This window comes from Trichosurus vulpecula, chromosome 7 (genome assembly GCF_011100635.1).
Source record: "Trichosurus vulpecula isolate mTriVul1 chromosome 7, mTriVul1.pri, whole genome shotgun sequence".
NCBI classification, from domain to species: Eukaryota; Metazoa; Chordata; class Mammalia; order Diprotodontia; family Phalangeridae; genus Trichosurus; species Trichosurus vulpecula.
In genome coordinates, this window is record NC_050579.1 from 257,857,074 (window position 1) to 257,870,409 (window position 13,336).

At 39.3% G+C, this 13,336-nt stretch overlaps 1 protein-coding gene across 1 annotated transcript in view; it reads left to right on the forward strand.

Moving 5' to 3' along the window:
* Positions 1 to 2,983: 2,983 nt before the first annotated feature.
* The window catches only part of LOC118856824 (zinc finger protein 286A-like), a 48,419-nt gene continuing 38,066 nt past the window's right edge, over positions 2,984 to 13,336 (forward strand). The window contains exon 1 of the mRNA XM_036767339.1: positions 2,984 to 3,045. Within this exon, the coding sequence (XP_036623234.1) occupies positions 3,042 to 3,045 (4 nt within the window). The 5' untranslated portion in view covers positions 2,984 to 3,041. The remainder of the gene's footprint in view (positions 3,046 to 13,336) is intronic.

Genomic DNA, 13,336 nt, shown 5'->3' on the forward strand with positions numbered 1-13,336 from the left:
AGCAGTTAGTATCTGTCAGATTCAGGACTTAACCACAGATCTCCCTGGCTCCGTTAGTACACTCCATCCGCTATACCTTGCTATCTTGACTGGTCTCACCTACTCTTTCTGCGATTTGGGTCCTTGCTTTGGAATAGATATTTGAGTTCTAGGAAGAAAATTTTCTAGCTGAAGACATATTTCCCCCTCGGGTTCTAGGTCCCTCTTTTCCTAGGAAGAAGACAAGCTAGACTCTTGAAAATAAAATTAAAGGGATAGGCCTCCCCCCTGCTACATATTTCCCTAGAACTATATATAGTCCATCTTGAAAGACAAGCTTGAGCCCTGGAGTCAGGAGGACCTGAGTTCAAATCTGGCCTCAGACACTTGACACACTTACTAGCTGTGTGATCTTGGGCAAGTCACTTAACCCCAATTGCCCTACCTTCCCCCCTGCAAAAAAAAAAATCAGTAAAAGAAAAACAAGCTTGAGACAGAAACTCTCACCGGATTTTCAAGAGAGAAACTGGAGATTTACATGAAGAAGTAACACTAGCAATAATCATCAACCAGTCTACCAGAACTTGAGTGATGTCACAATATCCATAAAACAAGAAGGAAATGATTAATTCTATAGACTTAATCCAAGAGCATATGGACAGGGGTGAAAAATACAATTGGTGAGGGAAAGTCAGTCTAGTCAGATTAGGAAAATCAGATTGATGGGAAGAGATTTAGTATATTGGCATATATCACTGAGAAGAGAATTGGGAGAGACCTTGGTATCATTAGCAATTCATTTTTAAACTCTCTTATAGGTTATTTCTACATCTGGTTATTCTCATCCATATTTTGATTTTTATTAATTTCAGAGAGCGACATTTTCTAACTGTCCCCAGATTCTTAGAGTGTTACCTGCGTTTTGCATTTCCTTGTGCACTCAGGTAGAGAGGCAAAGTGAGGGTCACTTGCAGCATTATCCATGCATCTTCTCTGATCTTAGGAGGAAGTTAAGCTATTCTTAGATGGACCCTGATCCCTAGATTTGGAGGGTGGATCTGTTAACACATCCAGCTGATATGGGAAGGTTTCTAGGCTAGTTGAGTCTGAGAGCTATAAAGCAGCAATGGTCTTTTCATTTTACTTATTTTTTTTTCACATTAAGGACATCAGTGGCCTAGTCCAACCCATTCCTGAAAAAAAATTCCTAGTACAGCATACCTGATAAATTCAGCCTCTGTTTGTGACAGTTTTTTTTTTATCTCTTCCACATGCTAACTATTCAAAAAGTTGAAGGTAATCATATCGCCGTGAGTCTTTTCTTCTTCAGGCTTACCCCCTTTTCCTACAACTGATTGTCCTGTGGAGGTCCTTCAGCATCCTGATTACCCTGCTAAAGTAACTTACAGTCACTCCAGATGTGCTTGGACTAGAACAGAGTCCATTGAGACTATCACCATATTCTTGGACGCTACCTCTCTTAATGCTGGCTCAGATCACATAAGTTTTTTTTTTCTCCTGTATTATGCTGCTGACACTGAGCTTGTCTTCTAAACCACCTTGATCCTTTTTTAGGTAGAGTACTGATTAATTACACCTCTCACATCCTGTACTAGTTAACTTGATGTTTGAATCCAAGTAGAAGATTTTCCACGTATCCATATTAAATCCACCCTCATGTTCTAACCTGTCAATATCTTTTTGGATCCTGACTCTTCCTCAGTGTGTTAGCTATATCTTCCTACTTTATGTTACTTGGAAAATTGATGAATCTGTACTTTTACCCACACTATCGATAAAAATGTTAAATAGCACAGAGCCAACCTTAAATCCAAGAGGCACAGCACTGGAGCCCTTCAAGTTGATAATTAACTACTCTGAGTCAGTCCACTAAAACTACTTATTACTCCATCTAATTGTACTAGTCTATATCTCTCTCTCTTTTCTATAAGAATAGCATGTGATATTTATCAAATGATTTGCTAAAAATTTGGGTAGACTACGTCCACAATATCCTTCTAATCTACAGCTTAGTAACACTATCAGAAAAGGAGATGTGGTTAGTCTGGCTTAACTTGCTCGTGATGAAGCCATGCTGTTGTCAGTATCCCACTCATTCCCAACATCAATCCTGTCCCTCCATTGGTCTCCCTTTCCCCCCTAATATTGTGAAAACATCCTTTTGGGGGGTTATCCTTAGCTTTCTTAATCAGCCCAAATTAATTCTGAATTTTAACATTATTACTGGACTGCACCATACTTCCATATTCATTCTCTTTCCTTTACTTGCTTTTTTTTCTGCTGTAGAGACAGATCAATATGTAAAATTTGCCAGTATCTCCCATGTCATGAAATTGATTCCAAAGTTCTTCACAAAGACCTTTAGAGCATCCTTGTATTGCTTTTTCTTACTACCATGTGAACACCTGCTTTGCATGAACTCTCCATAAAATAGTCTTTTAGGCAAACATATGTTTTGCATTTGGACAATGTGACCAGCCCATCAGAGTTGCACTCTCTGCAATGGAGTTTGAATGCTTGGCACTTTAGCTTGAGAAAGGACCTCAGTGTCCAGTACCTTATCTTGATAGGTGATCTCCGGAATTTGACAATCCATTTGAATTATCTTAGGAAGAGGTGCTTAATCAATGCTTATTGACCGCCTGCCTGCCCTCTCTAGCTTTATGATTCTATGACACCTCCATTGAACTTTACCCAAATGCCATCCACCATGTGTCTCACTCTGGTAGCTAGATTTCCTCACATGAATGTATATTCTTAACATACAATTCTACCCCTCCCTCCTTTTATTTCTTCTGTTTCCTTTGAATCAGGTATACTCATCCAGAACCATGTTCCAATCATAGGTCTTGCCCTACCCAATTTCAACGATATCTATGAAGTCAAATTTACCTCCCAGGTCTTCCTTTTCAGAATTCTGCTTTTCTTCAAGAGAAGAGTACAGAGGAGGAGGGAGTGACTGCTTTGCCCCAGAAAGCCAGGTTCAAGATGAGTTGGGGTTTACTCTTTCTTTCCTGAAATGTCATCTTGGTTCTCAAAGTATGGGTATGTCTTTTTTTCCCTTGTTCTGTTTCCTTGTTTCATTATCCAACTATATTTTTTTCAAAGACCTCTTCCCTAAAAAGACTAAGCTTATCCTTGTATACTTCACAGTAATTGAGCCCTACCTGCTTATTGTACTCCTCTGTACCTACCTCTTTCATTCATTAAGACAGTAGTTACTATTCAATTTCATTCAACAAATGTTTATTAAGAATCCACTGACTACCAACATACTGTGCTAGGTGCTGGGGATAAATCCTCCACGTTGTGTAGGGCACTATCTTGGATACAGACAAACTGGAATATAGAGTATTATGATGAGAGGATGTTCTGAGAGTTTATCTTACTGGGGAAACGAGCTACAAACTTAGAAGAAATGCTTACATAATGACGTAAGAAAGTATGTGAACACATATCACGTACATGAATAGTACCAATAATAAGTAATTAGAGAACTTAAAGAAGGAAAAGACACTGTGTCCAGGGATGGTCAGGGAAGGCTTCATAGAGGATGTAGAATCTGAGCTGTTCTCTGCAGTATGGCTGGGATTTAAATAGAGGTGATAAACAGAGGGGGAGAGAAAGTTTTAAGTGTGGGTGACAGGACAGTGAAAAGACAAGGCTGATTGGAGCAGTTAATGTGTAGTATTTGAGGCAGCCAGGTTGCTTCATGGATTTAGTGCTAACTGGGGAGTCAAGAACCTCCAGATTCAAATCCCAACACTTAAAAGTTGTGTGACTCTGGGCAAGCCCCTGAGTGAGCTTTACCTCCCTCAGTTTTCTCCTCTGTAAAACGGGCAGAATAATAGCCCCTACCTTCCAGGGTTATTGTGAGGATAAAATAATATTCATAAAATGCTTTGCAAACCTTAACGTTCTATATAAATGCTATGTAGTAATAACAGTAGCAGTGGTAGGTTGTTAGGGAAGGCCAGAATATTGGAAAGCCTTGATTTACAGATTAAAGAGCCTAGATTATATCCATTCGATTCAGCAAACATTTATTAAGCGCCTGCAGGAGTAAAGCGAGAAGCAGTATGGTGTAGTGGTATAGTCAGCCGCAGAGTCAAGAAGAGGCAGGATGAATTCTGCTTCCTACAACCACCAGCTGCGTGGCTGTGGGCAAGTCACTTAATCTCTCACTGCTTTCAGGCAACTCTCTAATACTGTAAGTAATATACAAATCACTGATAAGTATCAGCAGAGGCAGTTGGCAAGAATTAATAATTACAAGAGAGTAATTTTATAGAAGAAGCTAAATGACACAGTAGACAGAGTCCTAGGCCTGGAGTCAGGAAGACCAGAGTTCAAATGTGACTTCAGACACCAGCTGTGTGACCCTAGGCAAGTCACTAACCTCTGTCTGCCTCAGTTTCCTTATCTGTAAAATGGGGATTAACAATAGCACCTACCTCTCAGAGTTGCTAATTAATGAGTTAATATTTGTGAAATACTTTGCAAACCCTCAAAGTGTTATATAAATGCTAGTTGTAACTATGCCAAATTACTCAGAATTGAGTAATGGGACCATAGAGGCAACAGGTGAAGGATGGGGCAGTGAAAGCTGTTGCTCTTGGAGCTTTTCCCCCATTATCGGCCTCTCTTTCTCAAACTCTAGAACTCTCTCTGCTTTTTTCTCCTCTCTTCTCCCTATCTAGTAGAGAGCCGGCTCACAGAGTAAGGCAGACACACTAAACACGTTTATGTGTTTATTGACTCTACAAAGTTCCAGCAATGAAATCAGCTCTCAGCCGTATTAGCCTGATTCCAATTTAGCATCTGAAAACAGAGCATTATATTCATTAAGACTTATCCTTCTTCTTGACCATGTAAATATTATTCCTCCCTTGCTTTTCCCCAAGTGTCATTCAGTCATCTCTACTAGATGTCCCTTCATAGTTGCTATTGACCCTTACTATATAATCTTCATTAATGCACATCAGCAGAACATCCTGTCCTCAATTTATTTAGGTGCCCTTCGTCCTCAAGTTCACAGATAGCTCCTGCTTCTCTTTATCTTTTAGCAGTAGCTATAATTCATTATTCTTTTTCCTTCTCTTCTCTAGTCCAACCGTCCTTAGAATATAATCATATCTCCTACAAAAGCAAGGGGTTAGGGAAGGAAGAGATGAACGGCTCTTATTACTTTCCTTAAGTCACCAGGTACATTATCAGTTTTTTTTTTTGTCCTTGAATCTGACCAACAAAACAAGGAGATAAATTCATTTGTACATACAAATGTCAAGACTTGCTCATGTTAAAATAAAGAGGAGAATTCTGAAATGTAGAAATTGAGGGTACCATAGAGGAAAGGTGTTATTTTGGAATCAAGAACCTGGTTTTGTTTTTCTAATTCCTAATGAATGCCTGTTGAATGAACAAATGGCAGTGGAAAGTGAATTGAACTTGGAGTCACAGGAACTCAATTCAGATCCTGACTTTGTCATTTACCATATTTCATCACATAATCGTTGCAGAGTTTATGACATTTTTTTCACAAATAAGTGGGGTGTGACCATTATGTAAAACTTTTAAAAATTGTGCCAGTATTGCTTGTCTTTTAGTTTCCACTAGTCTTGCGCCAACTTTTCACTCATTGAAAACTCTTTTCACAGCTCTACTTCCATTCTGTTCAGCAAACATAATCACTTTCAGCTTGAAGCCCACAGAGTAGTTTTTATATTTACCCACATTCAGAAAGAAATGCTTCGCACATTAAGGTAGATGAGCCGTTCATGAGCCGTTCGGTTTAGCTAGCTTGGGAAGATGCAAGTCCTACCATGTCCGGTGACTTGCTCATGGTAGCTTTGCCTGCCCACCCACTCCCCTTGCACCTACCGCTCTTCATTGAGTTGAGTGACAGTACTATTAATACTGCAGCATTCTAAACAAACCACGCAATTCGACTCTCGGAAATATGCTGACAGTGTGCCTGCGCTGAGAATTCTAGACTGGTGGCTTGCAATTCGTGAGCGATAAATGCATATCCATATGCCACAGGTGAATACACTGCTGCTCTGTTTACCTTTTAAGTGGCAGGATGAATAGAATTATACCATGTGATGATTATGCAATGAAAGGTTATAAACCAATTTTTGGACTGAAAAAACAGGGTGCAATGATTACATGGTTAAATATGGTACTACCTAGGTTATCATGGGCAAACCATTAAACCTTTGTGGGCCTCCGTTTACCTGTAAAATAAAGGCTAGATGACTTCTGAGGTTGTAGTATTAATGTGATCGAAGATCTTCCCCACCTGTTCAATAGGCCTCAGGCGGGACTAGGTGGGAAAGCTTGATTATATCTTTGTTTGTAAGTAGGCCTAAAGCCCCTACTTACTAGGTGCTAAGCCATGTGGGCGTGAAGTCCTTAGGACCCTAAGAGGAGTTACTAAGACCAGAGCCAATGATATGTGCACTGAGTTCTAGTGAATCAAGAATTCAGCCAATCAGAGACCTGAGTTCTAGCAAATCAGATGCCTGCTAGGACTGTATAAAAGGAGAGGACTGTATAAATCGGAGAGGATCAGAATTGGAGAAGAGCATAACTGAAGAGGAACAGAACTGAGAGCTGCAGAACTGAGAGGAAGACATTGAGGCAGCAGACATCAAGAGGGTGCTGAAGAACAGACATTGAGAGAACCAGCATTAGCAGAGCTGCAGAAGAGAGTCTTGAGCAAGGGTTCGGATTCTTGAGTGATTGTTTACAGGAAGGCCCTAGCAGCGGGAAGGTTACAGGATGACTCGGTTCCTTGCTATAATACTGTGTTATAATTTCCTTGTTACTACATTGAGGTGGGCTTACTGGTTTTGAAATATAATTACTACTATATCGAATTGGGGGTATTGGTTCTCAGATCTGATCCTCTGGAGTCTAAATAAATGTTATACTTCCTCTGCCTTCTACATAGAGAGTTTTTCATACTTTGTGATTCCAAACCATTCAGGTATGTTCATGGTCATCCTCAAGGCCATGAATCTTGCCTTAATGATATAGAGGTCTATTCCAATTCTAAATCTATAATCCCAAGCTCTTACACTAAGGATAGGATCCACAATAGAGATACATGGGTTATCTTGAGAAAGAAGGGTACCTTTTTGTATGAGTCTGAAAAGAAGCATGAGGGCATCAGTATTGGGACAGTAATTTGCCAAGATGAATAGTCAAGAAAATTTATGGCAGGTAACTTCTCCTTGACCTTTTCCCGCATTGTGGGCCCCTCTTTCTCAAACTCTCCGAGGGACTTTGAGAGAATTATCTGTCTAACATTTTAAAGATTCCAAACCTTTAGTGCCCAGGGGACAGTGCCTAGCCCAATTAAGCTATTCTTTCTCATCCCTGTCATCTAACTCTTTTCTAGATAGCCACCTCTTGGGACCTCTCCATTTTTGACTCCCTAAAGATCCAGTATCCAAAGCACTTTCATCCCATGATTGGAGGGATTAGGATAGAGTATGAAAATGTGATCACTATGTTGAAGTAATTTAGGAAGGTAGAAACAGGGGTCACTGGGTCAGTGGCAGAAGACTGTGGAGGGTAGTATGAACAAACATGATTTGAATAAAAAGAACTCCTAGAAGTTAAGATCAGGAAAATGTAGAAATCTCTAGAACAGAGGTTCTCAACCTGGAGGGTTCCATGGATGGGATCCATGGGATGGATTTCTGGGAGTCTGTGAACTTGGATGAGAAGAAAACTACATCTTTATTTTCACTAACCTCTAACTGAAATTTAACATTTCCTTCCATTATGAATTTTTAAAATAATGTTATTCTGAGAAAGGGTCTGGGGGCTTCATCCAACTGCCAAAGGAGTCCGTGACACACCAAGTGGTTAAGAACCCTTAGTATAAAAGGTAGTGCCCAAGCTTCATCTTGAAGAAAGTAAAATATAAGGTAGAAGTGAATGGGGTGATAGGTTAGTGATTTGGAATTGGCACTGGGAAGCAGAAAGAAGGCTAAATCCACTCCTCCTCTCTCATTTAGTAAACTTACCCATGAAGGGATAGCACAGGTTATGGTATCATTTACAGAGAGCCTGGTTTGTATTAAAGTGATGGCATAGAATATATTAGACAAAGAGCCATTGCCCAGAGGATATAAGTAGTCAAAGGGCATGAATAAACAATTCTCAAAGAATTTTAAATTATTAATAACCATATGAGAGATTGCTCCAAAACACACAAAAAAAACTGCAGATCCAAACAACTCTGTGGTTTCATCTTATAACCAGCAAAGATGAAAGATGAAAAGGCAAAGATGGAAAAATGAAAACAGTGGAGGGAGTTTGAAAAGCCAAGTACATTTGCTACACATAGCTCTACTGTTGGTAGAGCTATGAATTGGTCCAACCATTCTAGAAAGCAATTTGGGATTATTTGAAGGAAATGACTAAAGCATTTATAACCTTTGACACATATATCCCACTGTTAGTCACGTATTTCAAGGTGGCCAAAAGGAATACAGAGTCAGACTGAAGAATATAATGCAGACTTTGTTGGACACAGGAAAATTTCGAACCCAGATGAACATTCCTTTTAAAAGGCAATGTGGTAGTAAGTGGAAAGAGTAATGGATTTAGAGTCCAGAGAAACCTGGATTCGAATCCTAGTTGTGGGACTGTGGGCAAATGATTTAGCTTCTCTGATTAAGAGTTTTTCTGCTCTATAAGACAGGGCTCTTTTGAAGATTAAATGAGATAATGCATGTAAAGTACATCATCAACCTTAAAGCTCATTAGTCATCTATTATTAATTATTAGACAAAATAATCAGACATTAGCTTATTAATCACTTTTGTAGGGAGATATAACCCATAAACAGATATTTCAAAAAGATCTATGATTTCATTTGTGTGGGTTCTCCCTCCATTGATGCAGGTCACAACCAATTCATACTTAGTAGATGATTTCATGAGTTGTTCTGAATTTTACTAGGCTGCTCCTCAAACAATTCTCTCTAATGCTATACTCAAAATTTTTTCCAGCCCAGTAGGACCTGCCAAAACTTGCATTCTGTTGGCATAATTTTTGAGACTTCAGGGGTACACTGATGATAAAACTATGATAAAACATCCAAGGAGGACTTTAGGATAATAACTAGAATATGAAATAATAAATGAGTGACTAAGAAATATAAAATACTATTTGAATTCCTGAAGTGAAAGAGTCATTACTGACTGGGTATATCAGGGAGGGACGTATGTTTCAGAGAAGGCTTCATGCCTCTCTGTTCTCTGAGAGGTAAGTACCTTCTTCCTTACACTCATTCCTATTCAAGTCTTATTTGAGATATGGGCCTCAACGTTCCTATATATACACATTTTTATTTGTTCAACAAACGTGCATATTATGTGTGTAGGCACCATATTAAATGCTAAGTAGACAAAAAATTTAGTTAAGTAGAGGAGTAAGAAACCATAGATCACCCTAATGCAACACAATACAGGATGTTGTTCTTTGTCCTTCGTTTTCAAGGAGGACCAGTGACATCATGGATGATGTCTTTGCTTGTTCATGAATTGAGTTTAAGTGAGGCAGAGCTGCACAAAGTCATCAGTCTCACTCTTCCTGAGTCATCAAAGTCTGGTGGTGTATCATTAAGGCAATAATAACTATATAGATGATAATTGTCAAAATGCCTGTGTGGTTCTGTATCACCTTACTGATACAGGTAGCAGGACAAAAGTCAAGATGACTAGTGATGGGCTGGGATGCAGTGGATAATGGACCCAACTCTAAGCACTCCAGAGCATTGGCTTCAGCTGCCTTCCTAGCCATTGGAACTAATTGTTCTCATTCGCCCATTCCACTAGGGAAAGTCTTTACATGCTTGGGGTAGACATCCCCCTAACTCAGTGCCAGTTTTGAGGCCATTCAGTTACCCACAACCTGGTACAGCCTATCTTCTGAGGTGGTTTTAGTGGGGTATAGCTGCTGCACGTGCTACAGGTTCTTGGAGCCACAGTACAGGATAGTTGTTGCAGAGCTATGTAAAACAAAATACTGGGTGTCTCAGATAGCAGGTTGTTAAGGATTCTAGGGAGGATAAGGAGGTAATTGAAGGTTCATGATGCAGGTAGACTGAATCAAATAAAGTGAAATTTAGTAGAAACAATTGTAAAGTTACTATGCTTAGGTTGAAAAAAATCTTTCACAAGTATATAATGGGGAAGAAGTGGCATATGAAAAAAATCAGAAGGAGGTATGTGTAGTAGATTGCAAGCTTAATAGGAGTCAATAGTGTGATGTGCCATTCCCCAAAAATCTAATGTTATTCTAGGCTGCATTAGGAGAATCATAATATCCAGAAGAGGGACAGAATATTCAGCCCTGTCCAGTCAACCAAAAAGCATTTATTAAGCACTTACTATGTGCCAGGCTCTATTGTAGGCTTTGATGAAAAAACCAAAAAATTAAAATTCTTGCTCTTAAGGAGCTTTCATTTTGGGACAGTACATGTAAAACTATATACATAGTAAATACAAAATAAATATAAGGTAAGGTTAACTAAAAGGTAATTAGGGAGGGAGGGGATTAGCATTTGTGAGCATTGTGTAAAAAGTGGTTCTTGAGCTGAGTCTTGAAGGAAGTGAGGGATTCTATGATTTGAAATTGAGGAGGAGGAAGCAGAGCCAAGGTGGTAGAAGGATAGGAAACAGTGTGGTATGCTTCAGTGTACATACTTCTCCAAACAGATCTAGAAAATGCACCAGACCAAATCCCAGTGAGGAAACTGAGAACAACAGTGAGTCATTTATATAGCCCAGCACAGCAGAAGAAGACAGAGAGGCCTAGGGACTGGGGTGAGCCAGTAGCACACCGTGTATGGAAAGCTCTAGTGCCCAGGAAGAAGCTGTGTGCCTGTGGGAGAGTAGTTCCCAGGCCGATAAGGGGCACTTCCAGGCCTATACCAGGTCACTGCAACTGGGACAGGTTTGAACTTGCAGCTATCTAGTTCCCAGTCACAGGCTCAGGGCAGACTAAAAAGAGACTGGCATCTCCGGTAGGGAGGCACTAGGCAATGTACTGACGAGGAGGAAGGTCAAAAGCCAGCAGCAGCAGCCTGGTTTAGATGTCAGACCCAGAGCAAAGATCTCACTTCCAGCATTTATCCCAGTCTGCAGAGGAATAACGAAGGCAAAAATCTGAGTTCGAAAGGGAGTCTACAATTCCATCTCTCTGAACCAATAGTTTTCTAGCTAGATTATAGGGGCAGAGCCTTACACAGACCAAAACCCAAGTCAAGAAGTTGCAGAGCTCAGACCAGGAGGGCAGCAATCAGACTTTATCTTGGACCAGATCACTTTGGGAGTACTGAAAGCTTACAGGTCTGAAGTCAATCTCCGAGATCCTAGAATGACACAATACTTAATACCCCAAGAAAGCAGCAGTAGGATTAGTCCAAATGTTCCTTCCAGAAGTGTGGCAAACTCACCCCTAAAATCAAGTCTGAAATCAGGAAGAAGCCTGGGAAAATGGGCCAAAAAAAAAGAACCCTGCCATAATGACTATTATGGTGACAAGGATGTCCAAGACACAAACACAGAAGAAGAGAATGACTCCAAAACATCTGTAAGCAATGCCTCAGAGAAAAACACAGCTTGAACACAAACTCAATTAGAATTCCTGGAAGAGATGAAGTAAATGTTTTAAATGTTTTAAAATGTTTCTGTAGAAATGATAGTACTTCAGGAAAAAAATAGAAAAGAAATGATAGAAAGTATTGGAAAAGAATTAACAGCTCGGCACAAGAGGAACAAAACTTTGTACTTCTTTTGTTGTCCAGTCAACAAATTCCATAAACTTAGAATGGACCAAAGAGAAGGCAGTGACTCCATAAGATAACAAGAAATATTAAAAACAAATTCAAAAGTCTGGAAAAAAAACTAGAAGAAAATACAGGTATCTCGTAGGAAAAACAACTAACCCAGAAAACAGATCAAGGAGAAAAAAATCTAAGAATTATTTGATTCTCTTAACACCACAGTCATAAAAAGAGCCTAGTCATCATTTTTCAAGAATTCTTAAAACTACCAACGTGTCTTGGAATGAGAGGGCAAAGCAGAAATAAAAAGTTCAGTTGGGTCACCTCCCAAAAGAAATCCCAAACTAAAAACTCTAAGGAACATAAAAAAAAAAATACCGTAATCACCTAGAAAGAAAAAAAGCCTCAGGTATCAAGGAGCTATAGTCAGGATCACACATACTTTAGAAACCACCTTAGGAGTGGAGAATTTAGAATATTATACTCCAAAACCAAAGGATATGGGCTTATAGCCATGAATGACCCAGCAAAATAGAATATAATGCTACAGGGTGGGGGTGGACAGTGGAGAAATAGACCTTTAATAATAGAGAATATTTCCAAGCATTTGTGATGAAAAGACCAGAGCTACATAGAAACTTTGAGATTCAAACACAAGAGGCAAGAGAAACATAAAAAAAAAACAAGGATGAACAATCATAAAGAACTAAACAAGGTGAGGCAACTAGGTGGCACAGTGAGTACAGCACCAGCCCTGGAGTCAGGAGGACCTGAGTTCAAATCTAGCCTCAGACACTTGACACATGTACTAGCTGTGTGACCTTGGGCAAGTCACTTAACCCCAATTGCCCTGCCCCTCCCCAAAAGAACTAAACAAGGATAAACTGTTTACTTTCAAATATGGGAAATGATACATGTGTACTTTCTGAACCCTATCATCATTAGAGTTCATAGAAGGAGTCCAATTAGACAAGTTCTGGGTCTGGTTCTGTTATGTCTTGATAATCTTTAAAAAAAATATGTTATTTTGGTTTTTTCCTCAATTACATGTATAAAGCAATTTTAACATTCATTTTTTTAATATTTTGAGTTCCAAATTCCCTCTCAGCCCTCTCCTCCTGCCCCCTCATTGCCTCAAAGGCAAGCAATTTGATATAAATTATAAATGTGCAGTCATGCAAAACATATTTCCATATTAGCCATGTTACAAAAGAAAACACAGACACCTACTCCCCTTCCCTGAAAAAAAAAAACAAACAAGAAAAATAAAGAAAGCTTTTTAAGATATGCTTCAATTTGCATTCTAACTCCATCATTTCTTTCTCTGGAGGTAGATAAAACATTTTCATCATAAGTCCTTTGGAATTGTCTTGGATCATTGTATTGCTGAGAATAGCTAAGGCATTCACAGTTGATCATCATGTAATATTGCTCTTACTGTGTATAATATTCTCCTGGTTCTGTTCACTTTACTTTGCATCAGTTCCTATAAGTCTTCCCAGGTTTTTCTGAAACCAATGTCTTATC